The sequence below is a fragment of the Eleutherodactylus coqui genome, chromosome 5, assembly GCF_035609145.1.
Source record: "Eleutherodactylus coqui strain aEleCoq1 chromosome 5, aEleCoq1.hap1, whole genome shotgun sequence".
Lineage (NCBI taxonomy): Eukaryota > Metazoa > Chordata > Amphibia > Anura > Eleutherodactylidae > Eleutherodactylus > Eleutherodactylus coqui.
In genome coordinates, this window is record NC_089841.1 from 24,076,852 (window position 1) to 24,104,302 (window position 27,451).

Here is a 27,451-nt window from a genome sequence, read left to right on the forward strand (position 1 = left end):
TCGTGCGACTAAAGAAGCAGCTTTAGTCGGCGCCATGGCGACGGGGACGCCAGCAATGGAGGGGGTAAGTGTATAACTTCTGTATGGCTCATATTTAATGCACGATGTATATTACAAAGTGCATTAATATGGCCATACAGAAGTGTATAACCCCACTTGCTTTCACGGGACAACCCCTTTAACTCTATTTTTATTTTCCCTTACAGTCCACTCTTAAAATTCACTGGCATGTCATGATATCCTGTTACGTCATGGCGCTCATACGCCATGACGTCCCCTTAGTTCCAGTGTGCTTGCTGTTATAGGGACACCGTGGCATGATCTGTCACACTGTCCTCTTCCTACTTAGGCTGATAGACCATTAGAGGCATGCCCCCTAACCTGTCTCTAGGGATTGCCCACTGTATTAGCACGACAGCATGCTACTACGATACTGCCGCTGTCACGTGACACGTATGTCACTCAACTCCCACACGTGGTCTGTGATTGGCACGGCCCCTAAGCGTGTCTCCGGGTTTGTCCGGAACATTAGGGCAGCGGCATGTCATTACGACACCGCCCCCGTCACGTGATACAATCGTCATCACGCTGACACGTGGTCTACGATTGGCACGCCCCCCTAAGCGCATCTCCGGGATAGTCCGGAATATCAAGGTAGCGGCATGTCATTAGGATGCCGCTCCCGTCATGTGGTACAATCGTCATCACGCTGACCCTCTGTCTTCCACGTGACCTATCACGTTGACCCCTCTTCATCCATGTGACTCTTCCATCATGGCGATTACCACAGGAGGTTTTGGAAACGACATGGGCAGGTACTTGTTATCTTTTTTATATATATATATATATATATTGGGTGGTGATGTTACAATTCATTCATGCAATTGATTTATGTGCTTGATAAAGTCGAGATCGACGAAACGCGTTGCACGAATAAAGAAGCTTTTATCTTGTTTGTATTACATCGGTTCCCTGGAGCCATTATTTCCATAAGAAGCGCTGGGATTCTTTCCTTTTTGCACCTTGGTGCATATTTCTATTATTTCTTCAGTGGGTCCCACTGGTAGTGGCACCCACATCCTCAGCAGCTCTCCGGACTTAGCCCCTCTGGATCAGTGGACACGTGGGAACTCCTTTCACGTATATTTCTATAGGCTAACTTGGATGTGGAGGTGATAGTGGAGTCATCCAGGCTCCACTATTCACCGGGTAAGTCCAATATATTTTACACCCTTGCACTTTGCCTTTCACCATCTGGTTTCCCAGGAACGCCATCCAAATATTTATCCCCTTCAGGAATAATGGGACTGGAAGGAGCATCTCCATGCTTTACCTATCTAATGTAAAATTGACAACTTAACCCTTCTATGGGAGGATTCTATTTTCTGGAAAATTGCCGTCTTACAGCATGACATCCGCTATGTAGGCCAAAGAGTGGAGGTGATAGAGCAGGGGTGTCAAACTCATTTTCACCGGGGGCCACATCAGGTTTTTGGTGAACTTCAAAGGGCCGATTGTAAGACAGTATAGTAAGGGCTTGTTCACACAAGCGTATTTGCGTACATAATATGCAGTGAATAGAAGCCATTGATGTCAATGATTTCATTCACATGATGTATATTCTCACACAGCATGACCTATATTGTTTCAAACTACGCACCCCAATAGGCCATTGAAGTGAATGGGCCGCGCAAATACGTGGTGAATGCGCAGGAAGCCTATGTATTCACTGCATATTTGCGCACCATCTCAGGGGCCCATCTGCGTTCTTTTCTGCGTGCCCAAATACGCAGGCATAAGCGATTTTCGATTGCGCAAATACGTAGCGTATTTGTGCGACCGAAATGCAATTACGCCCGTGTGAACGAGCCCTAATAGTGACCCCCATAGTGGTCGCAGTAGTAATAGTGACTCTGATAGTGGCCTCAGTAAAAATAGTGACCCCTATAGTGGTCGCAGTAATAATAGTGACTCTCATAGTTGCTCTAGTAAAAATATTGACCCCCACAGTAGACCAGTTAGTAATAACGATCCCCACAGTGGCCCCAGTAGTAATAGCGACCCCTACAGTAATATTACCCCCTCCCAGCAGCAATATTACCCACTCCCAGCAACAATATTAACCCCCCCACACAGCAACATTAACCCCCACCAGCAATATTAACCCCTCCCCCCTACACCAATATTAACCCCCTCCCAGCAACAGTATTAACCCCCACCCACCAGCAATATTAACCCCCCCCCCTCCCCTTCCCAACCCGGCAGCAATATGAACCCCCTGCCAGCAACAATATTAACCCCCTCCCAGCAGCAATATTAACCCTCACCAGCAATATTACCACCCCACCAGACCCCCGCAGCAATATTAACCCCCTGCGAGCAACAATTTAAACCCCTCCCCCCCCAACACACCAGCAATATTAACTCCCTCAGCCCCGGCAGCAATCAGCATTATTAACCTTCTCCCAGCAACAACAATATTAACCCTCACCCCCCAGCAGCAATATTAACTTCCCCTTCCCCAGCCATATGCTTACCTCCTCCTTGCTGTCAGCACCGTTCCTCCTCGGATCGTGCTGAGCCCGGGTGGCATATGAACTTTTCCCACAAGACTTCTGCACTATTGAGCAATTCCAGCAACCTGATTGGTTGTTTGGTTCTCTGGGTTGGCTGATTCCCCAATCAGATTGCTGGAATTGCTGACAAGTGCAGAAGTCTTGTGGGAAAAGTTCATATGCGTCCGGGTGTGCACTGACATCAGTGAGCAGCACGGTACGCTTCCTCCCTGAGTCCTCTCCTGCGGAACTGAAGAGCAGGGGACTCAGGGGAGAAGGGATCAGCGCTGTCAGTGTGATTACCAGCGGGGAGCTGCGGCACCCCAGCTGGTAATCACTACAGTGGTGAGCGGCCGTCGGCACGCCGCGGGCCACATAACACAAGGCAGCGGGCCGGATTCGGCCCGCGGGCCTTGTGTTTGACACATGTGTGATAGAGGATACACAGGAGCAGATCATTAATACCATGAACTCACACTCGCAGGAGCTGCTTCAGCAGTCCCAACAGGTCTCAGAGTTATATCTACTTATCAACGACCTTAAGAACTGTCACCGCCAAAGCAATTTGAGGATAAGGGTCTCTCCGAAGAAATTGGTGCTTCCCAGCTGGAGGCATGGGCCCGGGAGTTCTTCAACAAACTGCTACAAACACCGCCTGACTCTATTCTCGAGATCGATAGAATCCACCAATCCCTAGGCCCAAAATCCTCAGATCCTAACAGACCTAGAGACATTGTATGTAGAATACATTTTTACATGGTCAAAGACTAGATCCTCCAGTGTCCCAGAGGTACGGGGGATCTGTCCTTCCGCAGCTCCCTGATAATGATACTATCAGATCTCTCCCACTGCACCCTTCAGCTGCATAAGGCCTTGAAGCCCCTGCTTACAGCACTCCATAAAAGGGGCATCATCTACCGCTTGAGATTCCCGTTCCAGCTCCACGCCAGTAAAGACAACAAATCAGCTTCGTTTAGAGGTCTGGGAGACCTGCCTAACTTCTTGGGCACTTTTGAGTTCCCCTCCATATCTCTCCCAGAATGGCTAAATACCTGTTCCCGGTCAACACTGCCTTCTAGAAACAAATAGCAGAATGTGGGCCATAGAGCGCGCCATTGGGAGACATGTCAGAAGATCTCCGGAACACTTGTGTTTTCCCCCGAAGAGCATACATGAGATAACTGCAGTTTCCTTTCTTCTATACGGCTCAATGAGTAAGAGTTTGTCCGAGAGGGGTCCCACACTTGTTTGGGGTTTTCAGTATTTGTTTGAAGAAATTAGTCTCATGGTGTGGGTGGTGGCGGCGGTTGCCTGTCGGCTTTCACTATTCCGCATGGGAGTGATGGTACAGGCGGCCATCGTTGTCTATCATATGAAGATATCTACCTTTGGTCTATTTAGTTGTATGTTTTTCTTTCGTTTTCCTTTTGTGTTTTCCCCCCTCCCCTTCTCTCCCTCGGAGTCCTGGCTGGGTGCCTGCCCTTGGGCTTTGCACACTTGCAGATACCATGGTTGAATTGACATTTGGTACTCTTAGCGCCAAGGCACTTAATGTCCCACAGAAAAGGAGACAGATTCTCTATCATTTTCACAAAAGTAGGGTGTTGGTGACGATGTTCCAGGAAACTCACTTCTGAGCGGACAGTGTCCCTTCCTGTTGCTCTAAATATTACCCTGCATGGTATCATGGTCCTCACCCCTCCAAGAAAGCTGGGTGTGGATAGCGCTCCACAGGGAGTTTCAGCACCAGGTTCTAGACTCTAAAAAAGACCCAGATGGGCGTTTCAATTTTCTGAAAGCCGACATGGCCAGCTCTGTATTAACCCTAGCTAATGTTTATCTACCCAACCAGGATCAGGCTGCTTGTGCCTCCAGAGTATTGAAGACGCTCGCTGAGTTCGCAGAAGGATCAAGGATCATCCTGGGGGGAGACCTTAACCTGGTGCTGAAACCACAGCTGGACATGTCTTTAGGTAGGACCTCTATTTTCCGAGCAACTCTACGCTCCCTCAAAAAAACCCTAGACACACTGCATCTAGTTGACTTGTGGACCCAGGGATCAGGGATTACACTTTCCACTCCACAGTTCATAACTCATACAGTAGAATAGACTTGCTTCTGGTCTCTCGGAGCCTACTAGATTGCTCCCCGAGATGCTCCTAGGATGACTTTATTTGGTCCGATCATGCACCAGTTCTTTGCAAACTCACTATTTGGGGCAATCGCCCCAAAAGCTTTTCCTGGAGACTTAAAGACAACTTACTTAATGACCCCCTGTGCATGATTGACATTAAAAAAAAGCAATTGTGGACTTCATGGAAGCATTTTTAATTCACAATGTAAGGAAAACTGGTGAAACATCCCTAACCCTAAGAATCCATGGCAGCCAACAGTGAAAACACAGCATGCTGCTCCGACCTTGAATACGTCATCCAATAGGGAGCCCTGTCAAACCCCTAGCTTCCTGGTGGTGTCAAGGTACACTAATACCCAAAGTAACTTCCTCATGGTAACTCCAGCTAAGAAGATGATAGGGGTCTGGAGGCTGGAAAAGAATGGGGCTTATTTACATCACAGCTAAGGTGAGGTAACACAATTATATCTCTAAAGCAATATCCAACAGACCTGGGAAAGCAAATTAGTATCTACCTGTCAAAAAGCTAGTTGCTTTGACATTGAGACAAGGATTTCCTATGGACGAATGCATATCAGATACGAGGGAGGAAGGGGGGATTAGAACATTGAATTCAGCTTTCCCAGTATATTGAGCGGCACGTGGCTACAGATAGTTGAGGGATGCTTTATTGATATCTCTATATATCTTATATCACAGTAGATTTAAGGGCGGAAAGGATGACAGCTCAATTTTTCTAGTGTCCTGAACGGCAGCTGATTGATACTGGACAAGTTGGGGGACACTTCTCAATCTCTGTATATTGCACCAACAATTTTTATATTCCTGTGAGATGGAGGCGGGACAATGATGCGAGGTAGGGCAGGATGTGACCAGTCTCCTCACGAGATCTGGTGACCCCACGCATGCGCATAGAACTGGGTGACGTGTCTCTCACTGACAACTGCGCATTACTTCCAGACATGGGGTGTAGCCATGGGGAAACGCCGTTTTGATGACAGTGGAGGAGGCGTTCAGCTGTGGAGCACCATATGGTCACTATCGTAATATACAGGTGTGTGTCATTACTGCTAATGTGTCCAGCAAGTTAATTGGTCTATCTTAATTTGTAATGTCTATCGTATTTGTATAAAACTCTGGGTGTGTCTGTATAATGGACTAGCTTGACAAAGACTCCTGTGAGAGGAGTCGAAACGCTGTGCTATCCAAGCAGGGTTATGGAAGAATAAAGAGACCCTTTTTACCTCGGATGCTGTTGGACACCTCAATATTTACTGAATGCGCATACTTTTGGGTGTTGGATCCAACCTTAGTTTGGCATGCACAAGACTGCTCCACCATTGTTTTAGGTTTTATTGAGTGTTGTTGGCACAGTCACTATACACCAACAGTTTTATACATATGTATCTGTGTAAAACATTTCCCACATTCTGATCTAAAAAACGTCTTCTCTTTTGTGTGAATTCTCTGAAGCTGAACTAGATTTGATTTCTCTGCAAAAAATTTCCCACATTCTAGACCTAAAACGTCTTTTCTTCTGTGTGATTTCTCTGATGATGAACTAGATTTGATTTCACTGTAAAACATTTCCCACATTCTGAACAAGAAAATGGCTTCTCTCCTGTGTGAATTCTGAAATGCTGAACTAACTTTGATTTCACTGTAAAACATTTCCCACATTCTGAACATGAAAATGGTTTCTCTCCTGTGTGAATTCTCAGATGCTGAACTAACTTTAATTTCACTGTAAAAGATTTCCCACATTCTGAGCATGAAAACGGCTTCTCTCCTGTGTGAATTCTCTGATGTATAGCAAGGCCTGATTTCCGAGTAAAACATTTCCCACATTCTGAACATGAAAATGGCTTCACCCCAGTGTGAATTCTCTGATGTGTAACAAGAGCAGCTTTCCAAGTAAAACATTTCCCACATGTTGAACAAGAAAATGGCTTCTCCCCTGTGTGACTTCTCTGATGCCGAACAAAAAATGATTTTGCTGTAAAACATTTTCCACATTCTGAACATGAATACAGTTTCTCTCCTGTGTGAATTTTCTGATGTGCAAGGAGAGCAGATTTCACTGTGAAACATTTTCCACATACTGGACATGAATATGGCTTCTCTCCTGTATGAGTTCTCTGATGTATAACAAGGCCTTTTTTCGCTGCAAAGCATCTCCCACATTCTAAACAAGAAAATGGCTTCTCTCCTGTGTGACTTCTCTGATGTATAATGATGTCAGATTTTCCTGCAAAACACTTCCCACATTCTGAACATGAAAATGGCTTCTCCCCTGTGTGACTTCTCTGATGTCTAACAAGTTCCGATTTGTACATAAAACATCTCCCACATTCTGAACAAGACAACGGTTTATCTCCTGTGTGACGTCTTTGATGTTTAACAAGATCTGATTTCTGAGTAAAACATTTCCCACATTCTGAACATGAATATGGCTTCCCCACTGTTTGAGCTCCATGATCTTCTCCCCTTCTGTGACATTTATTCTGCTTATCAGTTTGTGATGAATCAGAAGATGGGACCTGTATAAGAGGATCCGATGATGGATCTTTGCTGTGAAGGGCTGAGGAGATATCTGGGATAATGGCAGGTTCTTCATATGTATCTTGTGTGATACCGCAATCCTCTGCTTTACCATCTGCAGATATCAGACGTCCCTCTGAGCTCCCGGTACCGTCAGCTGCCAAGAATAAAGCCGATTATTCTTTCATACTATAAACCTTATAAATTATGCTGATATTTTATAACATTTCAATACAAATAACAAGTCATGTAGAAAAAGGTAATCATCATCTAAGGGTGCTTTTACACAGGCTGACAGAGTAATCACTCAAAAGAGCAACACAGGTCCTGACAGAGCAAGTGAGTGAGAATCGGTCAATTGCCAAAGGCGCTTGGTTTGTAGCTCACTTAAAGACCAAGGGATTGTCAGTGCAGAAAACATCACCAAAAACTACAGCTGTGAATCGGGACTTACAAGTAACTAATTCTGGTTTCCATCAATAACATGGGGGTCCTGGGGGGTCTGAAAAAGGGTCATAAAAAGTAACTTGCAGTAGAGTCCTCCATAAGCCTAAGGTTCCTATCCCAACAGATATCAGAGCCCAAGCTACAGGAATAGTATATTCCATACAGATGGAGTTCGGCCATTTCTGCACCAACATTAGTACTCATATAAAATCTCCCATGAAGCCGGATGTCAGTAACACACGGTGTGCAGCAAATATAGAACTGCTCATCTATAAGACAGCTTGGTACATACAGTAATTGTATATGCTGACACGTCATAACAGGACTAGACCGGGGTCAGGGACACTTGCGTCACTTAGGCCGGGCCCCCCCGCACGGGTTTATGGCCACCTAGTTGGCCCCCGCTCTTAAAAGGCAGCTCCTGCCACTATTAGTACTGACAGTCTTACTCACGGTACTCCCGTGTCCCTCTCTCTCTCACAGGCTGACAGAGTGACCTCACTCTCTCCCCGGATCCAGCCTTCACTGTAGTCCAAGTGACCGCGCTGGGGAAAGAAGTGAGGTCACACTGTGAGCCTGTAAGAGACAGTGCACAATGGAGGCTGATGGGTGTGGTTGGCAGACAGCAGAGGACGCCGGGGGCTGTTTGGGGGGACAGCGGGGTGAAAAAGAAATTAGATTAAGTTGTGAGCTTGTGGAGAGATACTTGATAATGATGGGGCAATGAAAAATGATCGGTGCTGTTCGGGTGCACTGATGATGATGGGGGCCGTTTGAGGGACAGTGGAGGATGATGGGGGCTATTTGGAGGATGATAGAGATTGTTTGCAGGACCTTGAAGGATGATGGGGGTTGCTTGGGGGACATGGGAGGATGATGGAGGCGCTTGGATGGACATGAATGATATGGAAAGATACCTTTTGGTGTTTAAAGTTTGCTCTTGGGCCCATAGGACTCTAGTTACACCACTCATTGGAAGCATAGAAGGAGGTCACAATACTAATTGAGGCCACAGAGTGTGTGTGTGTGTGTGTGGGGGGGGGGGGTCACAATATTAATTGGGGCCAAAGGGCGAGTCACATTACTAACTGGGGCCACTATTACATAAAGTGAGACCACAACCCAGGGCTCTCTTACTTAGTTGGACCACAGTGGGCATATTTTGTAGGAGGGGGGGGGGGGCACTGAAAAGCTCACTAGCAGTTGCAGCAATAGCATGGTTGGGAGAAAGAGCTGAAGTAAGTTAAAGCTGGAAGAAGTTTAGTGGCAGTCAAGGCCCAGAGGGAAGAAAATATAATATTATATTTTCCCCAGTGGGAAAGCGACATTCTGAGCTTGATTATGGTGCTGCAATTATGTTATGGATGCGGTACGTTGGATTGAGCTTGATTCCGGCACTGTATTTATGTATTAAGCTTGACTCTGGTGCTGTATGTATGTACTAAGGTTGGTTCTAGAGTTGTATTTCCTGTTAAATAGATAAACAAGGATGCAAGGACACATTGTGGCCGGTCACACACACGCAGACCGTGCCCACCGACTGTGGCCAGTCGCCATGTAATTATGCCAGTATTTTGTGTGGCCAACTGCACCGTGTGTTCCCACCCTTAAAGTGTGTTCACACACGGCAGATTGTGCTACAAATCTGCATGAAAATGCACACTATATGGATATTTGACAAATATTCGCAGCTAATTTCACCCTTTCAATTGAAAGGGTGAAGTCTGATGCAGATCCACATCAAAATACGAACCAGTGGTGAAGACTGAAGCGCGGAATGTGATGCAGATTTGTTGTGGTCTTTACCCACTACGTGTGAACACATCCTTATGTCGGGCCGCTACTCATGGGCCTGTGATATATTCCTGCCTCACAGGCTAAAATCCCCCAGCCGGGCCCTGACCATTACACAGAGCCGCCAGGAGACATATTGGGCTCCCATATAGTGAGATTTATGAGAGCCCCAGGGGACGGGTGGGGGATGGTGTAGGAGTCTTTAGTGGGAGGTGGGGAGCAGAATAGCCAGCGAAGAGCAGAGTAACCTGTCATTGACCACTGGGGGGCTCCTTAAAGGGATCCAACCCCCCGAGATATAATTCCTACTGCTAGTGTGCAGAGTGCTGGCGATCACTGACTTGGCTCAGGACATATTGATATCTTTATTGACAGGCAGGCAGCAGCCAGCGGTCAGCGGGGGCCTCTGTAACCATTTATCCTGCCCTGATGGCAGTCCGGCCATTAGACTCTTCCTGATTCTGAACTAACTCTTTGGAGCCATTAGAGAACACATCTGTAAGCCGTTACTTTATCTCCAACCCCCTTATAATCGGCTCAGACGTTATATTAGGATGAAACTACTCGGAATCTGTTTCCCAATTGTGCCCATTTATGGCAACTGGAAGAGTATTACGGTGAGATCACACACTGCGGGATTGTATAATCTACAGTACAATGTAAGGGAGTGGGATTCTAAGGAACCGCATTCACTCACAGCTGAGAGATAAGATGTGACACCGGAAATATGATTTATCTGGTCGGCCATATTCAGATGGCTGAGTGCGAGTTGTGCTGAGAACTCGCATTGGACATCACATGGGCACATACGGACTGCGTGCTGCCCCATGCTGGCAGGCAGTAGTCATTGCAGGTCTGATTCTGGTCCGTAAATCAAACCAGAATAGGACATGCTGGGAGCTTTTTCAGGTGAACCATGTAAAAACATGTTCATGTTAACAGCCTAATTAACTATTAAGGATCTAAGTGCGGTCTATGTAATACATGAATAGCACTCAGATGGGAAACAGTGGCTGTCTGAGTGGGATCTTCATGATGATCAGCACCTCGGTGTCTTCCTGCCAAGTCTCTGGTGAGCGACATCCCTGACACTGATAGCACTGGACTTGCATCCTCTAAAGAATCCTCTGTTCTTTGGGTCTATGTCTCCACATTCTGGATTCTGTTATCGGGGTCTTTGCCTCCATCTTCGGTATTGTGTTAGCACACAGCAGCTTGACATCAGTCTAATAGGAATTAATGGTTCCTCAAATCCCTTTCACATGGCCTGATATCAGACGCGAACATTTGTACACCTGATCATCAGGTCATGAGAAAAAGGGACATCCCTGAGCGGACATGCTGGTGACACTCGCTTATCACCTGATTGATGATTTTCAGCTTTACCTCCCTCCATATTACCGAGGAGATGGCCAGCCGGCCTATGTGCATCAGCCATCATATGAATGATCTTGGCCCATGTAAAACAATAAGCAGTGATTGACCTGCCTACCGATCAGCACTGGTTACATCAGGTCAAGAGTTGGTCAGTGTAAAAGGAGCTTAGGCCTCACATCCATGGGCATAATACGGCCCGCGCGGATATTTGATGCGGATTTCAACAGCAGATATTTTTTTTTATTGTATTTTTTTGGCTTGCAGGAGATCGCGGAATTTTCACACACAGATGCACTGTGGATCATCCACGCATGAAAAAAATGCAATTCCCACCTCCCAGCCTTTTCCTCACCTTTTTAATTGAATTTAAGCTTCAAATCCGCAGTGTGTTTGCAAATGTATTTGCGGATGCACTGCTGTTCTCCCACAGCCACAGAGATGAATAGGACTAGAGATGAGCGAGTATACTCGCTAAGGCACATTACTCGAGCGAGTAGTGCCTTAGCCGAGTATCTCCCCGCTCGTCTCTAAAGATTCGGGGGCCGGCGGGAGGAGAGCGGGGAGGAATGGAGGGGAGATCTCTCTCTCCCTCTCTCCCCCCCGCTCCCCGCCACAACTCACCTGTCACCCGCGCCGGCCCCCGAAATCTTTAGAGACGAGCGGGGAGATACTCGGCTAAGGCACTACTCGCTCGAGTAATGTGCCTTAGCGAGTATACTCGCTCATCTCTAAATAGGACCCATCCGCGCATGATCTGCGTTAAAATGGAGCATGCTCGATTTTTTTTCCTGCACATGCAATCCACAAATCCAAATAAATCACATCCGCGGCTGTTAAATTAACCCCTGATGGTCAAGGCTTCACTATGGGTAAATTGATCTGCAGATTTCACACGAGGAGACACTAATTTCTATTGGGAGCTTACGATCCGCAGTGCATCCGCAGATACATTCACTTACATATACAGATTCCCTGCAGATTTGAAGGTGAAATTTTATTAGGAAGGTGGGGAAAAGGCTGGGAGGTGGGGTTGCAGGTTTTTTATGTGCAGATGATCCACTGTGCATCCAGATACGAGTACATCTGCGTGGGGAAAAAAAAACAACACAATCCGCGATCTCCCGCAAGCACTAAAAAAATCAACTTAATGACGACTCACAGTGCATCCGCTGCGGAAATCCACAAGAAATATCTACATGTACCGTGGACATGAGGCCTTAGGAGAATCTGTGACTCTTCTCTGCTGTATTTAGTGGTTACTACTCACCTGGGCGGTTACCGGTAGGAATCCCCTCTTTACACCGCTGATCGCCCCTCACATTTGTCTCTGTAGTATTAATATTGGTCAGATCTTCATCCGGATACAAAAGCTGTGAGACAAATATTGTAAAAGTCAGCAGACGGTTGGAGAAGTCGTGTGGAAGGTTTTACATGACCTGAAAAGGTCATTAATCATCATGACGACCAAAAATGACCGGACAGCAGTAGTTATCAGAGTCATGTCAAAGTGGGTGCACTTTTTAGGCTACAATTGCTTCTTAAAGGGATTCTGTCAGCAGGTTCATGAAGTTTGGCTTGGAGGTGAGCTCTGAGTCACGGAGGGGGTCATGCTGGCTTCTCCCTCCCACATCCTGCAGACTGACAGCTCCCTCCCCTTTTTTGTATAGGAAGAGAGCCATCACTCTGTATGCTGCAGGCGGGGTAAAGCCAGCATGGCCCCCTCCACGACTCAGAGCTCAACTCCAAGCCAAACTCCATGAAGTTGGTGACAGAATCCCTTTAATTCTATAAATGTTTGTATTTGATTTTACATGAATATAATGTGCTTCAATCTACTCCATTATATAAAGGCCGTCCCTTTCCAATAAAGTAACCGCAGAATAACAAACACTTATTTTCAGAATTAAGTGCATTTGTCTTCCTGATTAAGTGTATTTCTTTTTTCCCCCTTAACTGTACGGACCATTTTCCCGAATTTATGTCCAGATATCTTGGTTATCGGACAAGTAATTCAGTTATGTTTTTATACAGGCACTGTTCCTAATATTAAGACTCACAGGTGTAACGGTTATAATTATCTGAATGGACAAAGAAAATACATATCACGTGCTGCTGGCAAAATCCTTGTTCTGAAGTATTCGGGTGAAATACAACAGGAAACAGGAAATGTGGTTTTAATGACAACTGTGACAGAGAGAATCTCAACCATATGCTGACAATACCTTTTAGCAATGTACTGTATTGGGCAAACAAGCATCATTTATGGACTGTTAACCTCCTTATCAGTGTACATGTCTGGCACACATTCTGACTGATATGACATAGAAAGACGAGACTGTAGAGCATTTCTTTGTCAGACTACCGATGGGGTATAACCAACATAATCTTTCAGATCAGGGTCTGCTTTCTTTAGCTTACGGACTTGGGGAGCCATTGAGGGAGGAGCACATCACAAGACATCCGACATGTCGTATGGCAGTTCCCTCCCGATTGTTACACATGACTAAAAGGAGGAAAGCGTAGAGGCAAGAGCAGTAGGACTTTTTATTTGTTACAATTGTGGAGTATAGGGGCATATTAGAAGGACTTTCGAGCCCCCACTCACGGGATGCTCTTCTTGGTGGTGAAGAGAGAAAAAGTTAAGAAATACAGAAAAGCTGGGGCTCTTACAAGCAGAGTTAAAGAAGCTGTTAGCTTTCCCAGTGTCTTTTCCTTTATGTGTTAACCATTCCATGCAATTATGCTGTTAAATTAATAACTTTTTGTGTAATGTGTGTTTTCTCATATTCTATTCATATTGCTACTTAGATAATCAGAGATGTACCTCTTAATTACTAATAATGAATTTTTGAAACGGTTTATATTTTCTGTCTCTTCTCGAATATCTTTTGCAAGAGAAATAACAGAAAAAGTTATCACTTCTCAGACTTCTGTGAAGGGAGGGGGGAAGAGTGCAAATGACCTGGTGATGTAATGGTCTTACTAGAAAATTAACCGCTGCTTGCTTAGATTGAATAGACCGGGCTTTAGATTGAATTAATCGTGGCTGTATAACTGTGCAGCATTTTGATTGTGTGCACAATAGCAGAGCTGAGTAATGCCTAATGTATATGATGAGACTGTCATTTCCATGTAAAAGATGTAACTTAAAGCAGTATCAGCATAGGGGGAGATATTGCAGGCGCGATACATGTCTACAAAATTATCTGCTGATATTCTATTTTACGTGTTGTCTTGATCTCATGGGTACTAGAAGTATGTGACAAGTTTAATGGAAGCTATTGCAGTTCCTACGGAGGTTGTGATCCACTTACACAAACCATTGGAAGGTCTATGGGTGTGGCCTCTAAATTCTGGATTATTGGACATTTCTGGAATGACATAAAATTCATTTGATAGGAGTATAGATCATTCCAGAATAGTAGGAGCCCAAAGTAATTGAGTAATGCGCATCGTGAAAGATACCATTGTAGTAATAATAATATGTGTTTCTTAAATCAGCTATGCAAACATATATATATTTATATATCCACCTTCATAGAAAATAGCTAGCAGTGAAATGGTTAACTGGTTCAATACTGTACACTGTGTGTGTTGCATTCTTGTGCGGTATCTCCAACACTCCTACACACAGTTTCTCAGGACTTAACAAGCTCCTGGGATGGGTTTCTTATGAGAAAGACCTGCGATGCCCACCGCTCATAAGGAAGGGGTGTGGGGCTGCTCCTTATCTCCTCCCTTGGATTCCTTGGTCCAGATTGGAATATTAATAAAGTCTATGCTACTTGGGTATATAGGAATTGCATGTTCACATAGCAACATACACCTGGGGTGTAAACATATGATAATCATTAGCGTCATTACACACTAGACCAATCATGAGTTGTTATGATGTTGGGAGGGGTAAGCATGTAATTGGGGCATCATATTCAGTATAACAGTATTGTACTTCCTTACAATAAACCAGAAGGGTATGGGGGCTGAAGGAGAGTATCTGTGAGTTCAAATACATATATTCATGCATGAAGCTTCTCATTATAACCAATCTGGAGCGGAATCAGTGAAATCTTCTGGAATATGATTAATTTTTCATAACAAAGGTCAAAAAAGACTTAAAGGGGTTGTCCCGCGCCGAAACGGGTTTTTTTTTTTTCAACCCCCCCCCCCGTTCGGCGCGAGACAACCCCGATGCAGGGAAGTAAAGGAAGCTTACCGGAGCGCTTACCTTAATCCCCGCGCTCCGGTGACTTCAATACTTACCGCTGAAGATGGCCGCCGGGATCCTCTGTCTTCGTGGACCGCAGCTCTTCTGTGTGGTCCACTGCCGATTCCAGCCTCCTGATTGGCTGGAATCGGCACGTGACGGGGCGGAGCTACACGGAGCCGCTCTCTGGCACGAGCGGCTCCATAGAAGACTACAGAAGACCCGGACTGCGCAAGCGCGGCTAATTTGGCCATCGGAGGGCGAAAATTAGTCGGGCTCCATGGGAACGAGGACGCTAGCAACGGAGCAGGTAAGTAAAAAACTTTTTATAACTTCTGTATGGCTCATAATTAATGCACAATGTATATTACAAAGTGCATTATTATGGCCATACAGAAGTGTATAGACCCACTTGCTGCCTCGGGACAACCCCTTTAACAGTCCAGAGACAGAGGACCTAGCAGTGAGGTGACCAGAGGAAACACTAATACTGAGGCAACCAGAAAGTGCATCAGCTCAGCTTAAATAGGGAAGTGATTGTCCATTAATGCCACAGCTGAGATGAGAGGCAGAGGACTGGTTAACCCTCTCAGTGCTGGATGAAAACAGACATATAGGGTCCATATGCACAGAAATAGCAGAATGATGCTTACAGCTGCCCAGGACCGCAAGAAGATGGCAGACATGAGTAGCAAATCTTACATGAAGTACTTCTTGTAGAAAATTGAAGAACTGTTTGTCATGCTCCTATAATATCATCCACCTACATTTTTGTGTGTATACACCTAATTGCTTCATTATGAAGGAGGTCAGGTCATGTTTAATAAAAAAACAAAAAATAGTATGTATTCGTGTGTGTGTGTATATATATATATATTTTTTTTTCTCTCTCTTTTTTGTTTTATTTCTCTTGGCTCCTGTGTGCACAACTACTCCTAAAATGGTTATACATGGCTTAGTGACCGCTGGTTAGTTTTCATGAAGTGGGGATCATCATGCCATGTCAATTGTGCAAGAAAAAAGTGTCACTATAGATGGTATCCCTCTTGGAAAAGATCTGCATGTGCAGAACCAACTAATAATGTAGTGTCTCTATTTCCAAATCACACCCCTATGGGAATTACAATGGGCTACCCAATAAGGTAGTAGAAAATCAGGTCGAGCTACGCTCTGCCTTTCTAAACGTCACGTTGTCTAGAATCCTTGATCACACGGTAGTAGTCATGCTAAATTTTGTGTTACAGTGGTCTTTCATAAATGGGGAGCTCTGAGTGCACACTTTTCCAGGAGGGCAGCAGATAATTGGCCATGGGCAAACAGTAAGCCTCATGTAGTATTTATGGGCATGGCCTACTAGATGATTTTATTTGCCCAATCATACAACGGATGAAAGACTAGTTAATGCAAGCTATCGACTGTCTAGATTAGAAGATTTTTCAATATTTGCGTTAGCTAATAGAGATGAGCGAACGTACTCGGTAAGGCCGATTTTGCAATCGAGCACCACGATTTTCGAGTACTTCACTACTCGGGTGAAAAGATTCGGGGGGCGCCGTGGGTGAGCGGGGGTTTGCAGAGGGGAGTGGGGGGGAGGGAGAGAGAGAGAGCTCCCACCTGTTCCGCGCTGCTACTCCCCGCTTCACCACGCCACGCCCCACCCCCCGGCGACCCCCGAATCTTTTCACCCGAGTAGTGAAGTACTCGAAAATCGCGGTGCTCGATTGCGAAGTCGGTCTTACCGAGTACGTTCGCTCATCTCTATTAGCTAACTAACTAATGCAATTCAAGCTTAATGCCATAGTCAGCAAAGCTCTTACCAGTCCAGGTATTTGATATATTTTCTCTCAAGCACACCTGATGCAACTAAAGAAGCCCTTGATTTCCAAATGTGTGCTGTTGTGAGGGATAATATTCAGGGAGTGAAAAATTCTGAGAAGTCAAATGTGGCATTTTGTGGATAGCTTGGGGGACCGCCTGTGATTTTAGTTGTGTTGAGCTATTTACATTGTTTTATATTTTAATTAAGGATGAGCGAGTATACTCGCTAAGGCACTACTCGTTCGAGTAATGTACTTTAGACGAGTATCTCCCTGCTCGTCCCTGAAGATTCGGAGGCCGGTGGCGGGCGGGGAGCTGCGGGGGAGAGCGGGGAGGAACGGAGGGGAGATCTCTCTCTCCCGCCCGCTCTCCCCTGCTCCCCGCCACAACTCACCTGTCAGCTGCGGCGGCTCCCGAATCTTCAGGGATGAGCAGGGAGATACTCGTCTAAAGCACATTACTCGAGCGAGTAGTGCTTTAGTGAGTATACTCGCTCATCCCTAATTTTAATCAAACAAGCAAATAAAAAGGTTTGCAAGTTTGGCAAATAAACCTAATCTGCAATGGGGGTTGAATAATTGTGATAGCAACTTTATGAATATAACAAGTGACTAAATGCCTCCTTAGTACATGACAATATGCTGCTAGCTTTAGCACTAACTAATTGGAATTATACATTTAGTCGATGATTTACACTGCAGAACTTGTTCTACATTAAATCTCAATTGCCAATTGGATGTTCAAACAGCTGAAAGTTCCATACTATCTTTCTTGAAACTGGACATCATTTGTAACCCTAACATACCATAGCCATCAATATGAAAAAGAGCGTAAAGAAGTTTAGTAGAAAGCTACATGACTCTTTCGCCCACTGTTCCTGCGTGTCACACCCCAGGTCCCACCCACCTGCTCCTAGACCACTTCGCCCCCTGGTCATTTCAACATCCCTACTAACGACCCCAGCTTCTCCTCTGCCTCCCGGCTTTTAACGCTTACCTCCTCCCTTGGCCTATCACAAATCTCAGACTCCCCCACTCACAGAGACGGCAACACTCTCGATTTAAATTTCCTCCGTCTCTGCTCTGCCCTTTCACTTTTCTAACTCCCCCCTTCCACTCTTAAATCACAACCTCCTCTCTTTCTCCATCAGACACCCTAGCAACTCCCATGACACTCCTATCTATCGCACCTCCAGTCAGTCCACACCCAACACTTCACCAAGACCATCCAGAACTCCCTGTCCCCTATCTCTCTCCTCCCCTGCCCTAACCTGGAAGCCAAACACTACCTCACCATTCTCAGACATGCCCTGGATGAAGCGGCACCACCCATGGCCCAAGCCGTCAACCGCAGACCACGGCAACCTTGGCTCACGTCCCAAGCCCTCTTCATCTGGCAGTGCTCTAGGTGCGCTGAGCAGCTGTGGAGAAAATCAAAGCTACCCGCAGACTTCCTCCACTTCAAATTCATGCTTAAAAACAAACAAACAAAAAAACTTATCACCTAGCCCTTCACCGCACCAAACAAGTTTGTTTCACTCCCTTGTCTGCTCACTATCCCACAACCATAAACGACTCTTCGACACCTTCCACTCCCTCCTCAGCCTGAAAGAACAGGCCCCCGTGATGGATCCCAGTGCTGGAGAACGATCAGCCTATTTCAAAGGAAAAAAAAAAAAAGAAGAAATCGACAACACCCGAAAGGAAATATCCAAAAACTGCCCGGCTAGCCCTGATCCCAGTCTCCTCAGCACTGCCTCCTGCACCCACCCACTTTAGATGTTAGAACCAGAGTAAGAAGTCTCCAGGCTGCTTTCCATTGCTTGCCCCGCTACCTGCGCAAGCGTCCCTCTCCCTTCTCACCTCCTCCGATCCCTTTCCCCAGCTCTCATTGTTCACCTCACCACCATCTACAACCTCTCCCTAACCTGTGGCACCTTCCCCTCCTCATTTAAACATTCCATCATATCCCCTCTGCTTTAAAAAAAGCAACTCTTGACCCGACCGATACCACCAACTACCGACCCATTTCAAACCTCCCCTTCATCTCCAAATTACTAGAACGCCTGGTCTACTCCTGCCTCACATGCTTTCTCTCTGACAACGCTCTCCAGTCTGGTTTCCGCTCTCTACACTCGACCAAAACCGCCCTCACAAAAGTATAAAATTACCTGATGACGGCAAAGTCAAGAGGCGACTACTCCCTACTAGAGATGAGCGAGCATGCTCGGATAAAGCAGTTACTCGAGCACGCATCACTCTTCTCGAGTAACTGCTTACTGGTCCGAGCACGCAGTTGTATGCAATTTTACTGCTCTCCCAGAAGGGATTTTGATCGTGGTGCCGCTGTATTTTTGCTTTGAATTGGAGGTGAAAACACTCAGGCTAAACACCCCTCCAGTAAGAACCTCACATGGTCGCCTACAGCACCCATGCTCTGGAACGCTCTACCCCAAGGCATCCCTGCAATTCCGGATGCACAAAATTTCAGATGCGCTTTATAAACTCACCTCTTCAGGGAGGCATACCAAATCTGCTGACCTAGTCCCCCTGCCCCTCCCTATGGCTCCCCACACCTTCCACCCTGCCTATTGCATACGACCTCTACCCCTTCACCTCCATACCGCCCCCACCCAGTTTACTTTCTAATAACTGATTTTCACATGTAATTCCCATACTGCCTGTGTTCCCCCATGACTCATCTCCCCCTTTGTACCTCATGTACCACCCCACCCCGTTTGTTTAAAACTGATTGTATATCATATGTAATTGTTGTATTGTTTGTGTTTCTTCAATGCTTGAAAGCGCTGCGGAATAAGTTGGCGCTATACAAATAAAGATTATTATTATTACCATCTACCTGCTGGTTCTCTGGGACATTTTCCTCTCGGCAGTCCTGAGAATATGGATGGCTGGAACATCTCTCTGGTGGGTTTCCCCTACTGCAACCATCTATAGGAAATAACCAGAGACTGAATACATTATATAGGTGACTATCTTATATATCCATCTATAGGAAATAACAAGAGACTGAATATATATATATATATATATATATATATATATATATATATATATATATATATATATATATATAAAGACGAAAGCCCTCACTGACTCACTCACTGACTCACTCACTTACTGACTGACTCGCCACTAATTCTCCAACTTCCCGGTGTCGTAGAAACATGAAATTTGGCACAAGCATAGATTATGTCCAAAATAGGAAAAGTAAAGAGGTCCCAACTCGATTATTCAATTTAAGCGCAAAAGAACTAGCATCCAAATTTTATATACGGAATCTAATTCTCTCACTTCCCGATGTCATAGAAACTTGAAATTTGGCACAAGCATTGATTAGGTCATAAATAGGAAAAGTTAATGGGCCCCAACTCGATTATTCAATTCTAAGTGCAAAAGAATTAGCATTCAAATTTTACGTACGGAATCTAATTTTCTCACTTCTCAATGTCATAGAAACATGAAATTTGGCACTGGCATTGATTATGTCCAAAATAGGAAAAGCTAATGGGTCCCAACTCGAATATTCAATTCTAGCGCAAAACAATTAACGTCCAAATTTTACGTACATAATCTAATTCTCTCACTTTCCGATGTCATAGAAACGTGAAATTTGGCACGAGCATTGATTATGTCATAAATAGGAAAAGTTAATGGGTCCCAACTCAATTATTCAATTCTAAGCGCAAAAGAATTAGCGCTCAAATTTTACAGACGTAATCTAATTCTCTCACTTCCTGATGTCATTTTATATAAAAGAAACGTCGCATGGTTGCCTCCACGTGGTGTTTCCTGGGTAACGCAAGAAACCATGCAAAATGGTGAACATATTTTTTTCCTCGGTTTCTCTAAAGTAACCACGACTTCATAAGATTTTCCGTGTGAACACCAGATAAACACCACCACCAAATTAACTTGGGCGAAGCCGGGTATATCAGTTAGTACATAATATATGTGATGATGGGTGAATCTAGGTAACTGTCATACTTGCTTTCCTCTATAATCAAGAGACATCTCCTCGTACCCAGAGAGGTGAGTGACTAGTGGTTCTCCATCATGGCATCCTCGTACACATCCCAGTGTCCCTCTAAATACTTGCACTCTTCCATGGAGAAATAGTCAGCTCTCCTCTGCTGTATTTAGTAGTTACTACTCACCTGGGCGGTTACCTGTAGGAATCCCCTCTTTACACCGCTGATCGCCCCTCACATTTGTCTCTGTAGTATTAATATCGGTCAGATCTTCATCCGGATACAAAAGCTGTGAGACAGATATTGTTAAAGTCAGCAGACGGTTGGAGAAGTCGTGTGGAAGGTTTTACATGACCAGAAAAGATCATTAATCATCATGATGACCAAAAATGACCTGACAGGAGTAGTTATCAGAGTCATGTCAAAGTGGGTGACCTTTTTAAGCTATAATTGCTCCTTAAGGCCTCCTTCACATGTGCGACACCGCATCGCTGCGAGAAAATAGCAGCAATATCGCATCGCTGCACCGTATGATATCGCTGCGATTTTCTCGCAGCAATACCACGATTTTGTAGCGCTACAAAGTCGCATGTGACGCTACAAAATCACGCGACTTTGTATCATCTGCTACTGTCAAAGTTGCATCGCATCGCATGCAAACCGCGTTTTCGTGCGATGCGATGCAACAGAGAGGAAGGCTCCATAGAGAAACATGGGCTACAAAACCTAGCGTGTCGCGGGCATATCACCGGACCTGCGAGGTTTGTGTGTCGTTTTGTAGCATGCTACAAAATATCTCATGTGTGAAGGAACCCAGAGGAAACCACGGGCTTCTCATACATGCGATTTGTAGCATCGCAGCAACGCTACAAAATCGCGCGACTTTGTCGCCCGTGTGAAGGAGGCCTAAAAGAGATTCTGTGAGAGCAGGTTCATGAAGTTTGCCTTGGAGCTAAGCTTTGAGTCACGGAGGTGGGCCATACTGGCTTTTCTACACCCACATTGTACATCTGACAGCTCTCTCCCCTTGTGTGTACAGGAAGAGAGACATCACTCTGTATGCTACAAGCAGGGAGAGGGAGAGGCTAGTATAGCCTACCTCCGTAACGTGGAGCTCATCTGTAAGACCCCATTTACACTGATAGGTCTTCGATCTTCGCTCAAAGATAATTGCTCAAACAACGGTTTGAGTGACCGTTTTGAGGGATCATCTTTGCATAGTCTGCTGTTTGTTTTTTTAATTTCATTTTTACGGCGTTCAGCGCACATAATAAATAACATTATTCTCTGAGTCAGCACGATTGCGGCGATACCAGGTTTATACAGTTTTTAATGTTTTGCTATTTTTGTATATTTAAAACATTTTTTTTTTCTTAAAAGGTCTGCTTTTGTGTCAACACCTTCCAAGAGCCGTATTAATGTTATCTTCCACAGAGACCTGGGCATGTCGTCTTTCATAGAAAATCTGCTTAGCACCTGGATCGGCCCTGCTGGCAAATCAGGATTGATCACCTCTCCGGGCCCGCTCACTCCACTGATGGGTAACCCAGGTGCACCAACGTTCTCGGGGGGCTCCTCTTTAATAGTGGGAACGACAGACTCGGTCCCCAGAATCTGAGACATTATGACAGGCACGAGACTAAAGACCCTACAGGAGATCCTAGATGGGAGGGACCCCCTGGCCGGAGCATGGTACCAATATTTACAACTATGTCACTATGTGAGGTCCTTGGGTAGCTTACAACAGTTAGGGAGGACAACTACAACCCTTGAGAAGATTTGTCTGTCAAACCCTGACCCCCCAACAACCATTTCCTCAATATACAAACTACTACTAGAGAGGGACACGTCAGGAGGAAACAGGAAGCTAGAAATGATCTGGGAAAAAGAACTTGGGACAGACTTATCAGTGCAAGATTGGGAGAAGGCCTATGTCCTGACCCATAAATCGAACATCTCTAGCAGACTACAGGAACTTAACTACAAGATCCTGACCCGATGGTACAGGACCCTGGCGGGACTGGCCAAAATATACCCCCAACACTCGGATCTCTGCTGGCTGTGTCTCCGCGAACCGGGGACCGTTGTCCACATATGGTGGTCTTGCACACACATCCAACCACTGTGGCACGAGGTGGAGGCTTTATACCTAGCTACTTGTAAAGGCTCGACCAGCTTTACCCCTGAGCTGGCGTTGCTTTCTATGTTCCCGGGGTCACTGTCCGGCACAAAAAGCTCCCTGCTGCGTTTTTTCATATTAGCAGTTAGGCAGATCATTCCTAGAAAGTGGAAATCCACGACGCCCCCAACACGAGTAATGTGGCTGGAAGCTATGGACAACTTAAAACAAATGGAGGAATTGTGTGCTAAAGACGAGATGCGTTACTCTAAATTCTATAACATCTGGGCGGTGTGGTTGCATTTTCGGGTCTCACCCGGCCTAGAGGCCTGGTTACGTGACGGCACTACCGCTACTTAGCCGGCATGGACACCCCTACCAACAAGGCCAACTTGCATCACCTAATGGAGGAACTGGACCGCGGGGTGTGCTCGGACTGGATAGACTTCCCTAACCCTACCTCTTACTCTTCCCCCTCATCCACTCTTGTTTCCTTTTCCTTTCCTTTACTTTTTCACCTTCCAAAAAGCCCAGATATTCCTAAGTTCATTTATAAATTCCCCAAATAACGGGACAATTGATGATCAAGTTTCAGGGGAATGTGATTTATGTCTTATGATTTGGTATGTTATGTTTTGTTCGTTTTAAAAACCTGCACGGGGGGCCGGACAGCTGTAGAATTTGCTAAAGGATAAGATGATTACTATGACTGTAAAATGTCCATTTCTATGCCTGTACCGTACTTCCTGACGCAGCTAATAATAATAAAATACTTTTGAACCATAATGTTATCTTCCATTGCCAGCACTCTAGAAGCCCGTATTTTTGGCGGGATGAACTCTAGTCTTCATTTATCTAATTTTTGGGAACATATAAAATTTTGATCGCTTTTTATTCCATTATTCCAAGGGCAAGATTAACACAAAATCTGTAATTCTGGCATGCTTTTTATTTTTCACTGCATTCTCTGAGCAGTATAAATCTATATATATAAAATTGAATGTATGTCTGTCTGCGTGCGTGTCTGCGTGCGTGCGTGCGTGTCTGTTTGTCCTTTATGCGCTACTACACCATTCATCCGATCGCCATGAAACTTTGGGAAGTTGTTAAGTACACTCCTGGGAAGATTATAGGCATAGTACAAATATCCTACGATAAATGGCGCGCGAGCGTCGTCGAAAGTTACGCCCCCCCCCCCCCCCACGTAGATCGAATAAGTAAGCCACCTGCTATTGTGATGTCATCACTGATGTCATCAACATCGGACGCCCTTGAACATGCCCCAACATGTTCTATAAAGCTGCATTGTGATGTCATTAAGGCTGTATTATGACACGTACAGCTTGGAACCACTAGAGCACGCCAGCCAATTACCATTGGAGTTGGAAGTGGGTAAACAAGTACTAGGATATCTTCCTAAGAAGCCACAGCAGCCGGATAAATTGTATGTTCCACCCAACGGCTATTTTATTCAGCCCGCAAGGGGGAAGCAGCGGCCTACAAAATCTAATTCTCTCATTTCCTGATGTCATAGATAGATAGATAGATAGATAGATAGATAGACTGTATGCAATAACCCTGATAGATAGATAGATAGATAGATAGATAGATAGATAGACTGTATGCAATGACACGTACAGCTTGAAACCATAAATACTAGAGCACGCCAGCCATTTACAGTCAGTCTCCATTGGAGTTGGAAGTGGGCAAACATGTACTAGGCCAGTGATGGCGAACCTTTTAGGGACCGAGTGCCCAAACTACAACCCAAAACCCACTTATGTATCGCAAAGTGCCAACACGTCAGGGGGCGGGGCTTATCACAACGTATGATTTTACCCCCGTCGTTCTAAAAAGGACAAGGCTGTTTCAGAATAGACCGGGTGCAGATTCTGACTGCTTTTTGGACGCGGAAATACTGCAGAATGTCCTCAGCGGAGATTTCTGTGGAAAATTCTGCAGCATTTCCGCATCTAAAAAGCAGTCAAAATCTGCACCCGGTCTATTCTGAAAGAGCCCTGCCCATTTCTGCCACATGTACACATACCCCAGCGGTAATAGTGACACCTTCACCCCAGCGATAATAGTGACATCCCACAGCAGTAATAATAGTGACACTCCCCCCATTAGTAATAAGAGTGACATACCCCAGCGGTAAACCTCAGTGGTCGCTGCTGCCGTCATCTAGATATATAAAAACGTAGTATGTATGTATGTCTGTCTTCGCAGCAACGCGCGAGCATGCCCCAACATGTTCTCTAAAGCTGCATTGTGATGTCATTAAGGCTCTATTATGACACGTACAGCTTGGAACCACTAGAGCACGCCAGCCAATTACCATTGGAGTTGGAAGTGGGTAAACAAGTACTAGGATATCTTCCTAAGAAGCCACAGCAGCCGGATAAATTGTATGTTCCACCCAACGGCTATTTTATTCAGCCCGCAAGGGGGAAGCAGCGGCCTACAAAATCTCATTCAGGTAGGTAGGTTCAGTTCTTGGAGGTTGGGGAATGCTTATGGGCAAGGCCTTATGTCTCATCCCAACTCGATTATTCAATTCTAAGCGCAAAAGAATTAGCGTCCAAATTTTATGTACGGAATTTAATTCTCTCACTTCCCAATGTCATAGAAACTTGAAATTTGGCATGAGCATTGATTATGTCATAAATAGGAAAAGTTAATGGGTCCCAACTCGATTATTCAATTCAAAGCGCCAAAGAATTAGCGTTCAAATTTTACGTACGGAATCTAATTCTCTCATTTCCTGATGTCATAGATAGATAGATAGATAGATAGATAGACTGTATGCAATGACACGTACAGCTTGGAACCATAAATACTAGAGCACGCCAGCCATTTACAGTCAGTCTCCATTGGAGTTGGAAGTGGGCAAACATGTACTAGGCTATCTTCCCAAGAAGCCACAGCAGCCGGATAAATTGGATGTTCCACACAACGCAGCGGCCTACAAAACCTCAGTGGTCGCTGCTGCCGTCATCTAGATATATAAAAACGAATGTATGTATGTCTGTCTGTCTTCGCAGCAACGCGCGACGGAAGCAGCGTCCAAATTTTATGTACGGAATTTAATTCTCTCACTTCCCAATGTCATAGAAACTTGAAATTTGGCACGAGCATTGATTATGTCATAAATGGGAAAAGCTAATGGGTCCCAACTCGATTATTCAATTCAAAGCGCCAAAGAATTAGCGTTCAAATTTTACGTACGGAATCTAATTCTCTCATTTCCTGATGTCATAGATAGATAGATAGACTGTATGCAATAACCCAGATAGATAGATAGATAGATAGATAGATAGATAGATAGATAGACTGTATGCAATAACCCTGATAGATAGATAGATAGATAGATAGATAGATAGATAGATAGATAGATAGATAGATAGATAGATAGATAGATAGATAGATAGATAGATAGATAGATAGACTGTATGCAATGACACGTACAGCTTGGAACCATAAATACTAGAGCACGCCAGCCATTTACAGTCAGTCTCCATTGGAGTTGGAAGTGGGCAAACATGTACTCGGCTATCTTCCCAAGAAGCCACAGCAGCCGGATAAATTGGATGTTCCACACAACGGCTATTTTATTCAGCCTGCAAGGGGGAAGCAGCGGCCTACAAAATCTCAGTGGTCGCTGCTGCCGTCATCTATATATATAAAATTGAATGTATGTATGTCTGTCTTCGCAGCAACGCGCGACGGGTACGCTAGTCTATATATATAAAATTGAATGTATGTCTGTCTGCGTGCGTGTCTGCGTGCGTGCGTGCGTGTCTGTTTGTCCTTTATGCGCTACTACACCATTCATCCGATCGCCATGAAACTTTGGGAAGTTGTTAAGTACACTCCTGGGAAGATTATAGGCATAGTACAAATATCCTACGATAAATGGCGTGCGAGCGTCGTCGAAAGTTACGCCCCCCCCCCCCACGTAGATCGAATAAGTAAGCCACCTGCTATTGTGATGTCATCACTGATGTCATCAACATCGGACGCCCTTGAACATGCCCCAACATGTTCTATAAAGCTGCATTGTGATGTCATTAAGGCTGTATTATGACACGTACAGCTTGGAACCACTAGAGCACGCCAGCCAATTACCATTGGAGTTGGAAGTGGGTAAACAAGTACTAGGATATCTTCCTAAGAAGCCACAGCAGCCGGATAAATTGTATGTTCCACCCAACGGCTATTTTATTCAGCCCGCAAGGGGGAAGCAGCGGCCTACAAAATCTCATTCAGGTAGGTAGGTTCAGTTCTTGGAGGTTGGGGAATGCTTATGGGCAAGGCCTTATGTCTCATCCCAACTCGATTATTCAATTCTAAGCGCAAAAGAATTAGCGTCCAAATTTTATGTACAGAATTTAATTCTCTCACTTCCCAATGTCATAGAAACTTGAAATTTGGCATGAGCATTGATTATGTCATAAATGGGAAAAGCTAA

At 45.1% G+C, this 27,451-nt stretch overlaps 2 protein-coding genes across 2 annotated transcripts in view; both read right to left on the reverse strand.

Annotated features, from left to right (window-relative positions):
* The window catches only part of LOC136627320 (zinc finger protein 850-like), a 580,493-nt gene that overhangs the window by 318,288 nt on the left and 234,754 nt on the right, over window positions 1-27,451 (reverse strand). The window lies entirely within an intron of this gene.
* On the reverse strand, window positions 6,034-19,797 carry LOC136627336 (oocyte zinc finger protein XlCOF22-like). The gene is made up of 3 exons (XM_066602351.1): window positions 19,723-19,797; window positions 12,116-12,218; window positions 6,034-7,387 (listed from the first exon to the last, which is right to left on the reverse strand). Exons 1-3 carry the CDS (start codon window positions 19,723-19,725, stop codon window positions 6,210-6,212), a joined length of 1,284 nt encoding a protein of 427 aa, XP_066458448.1. The 5' UTR covers window positions 19,726-19,797; the 3' UTR covers window positions 6,034-6,209.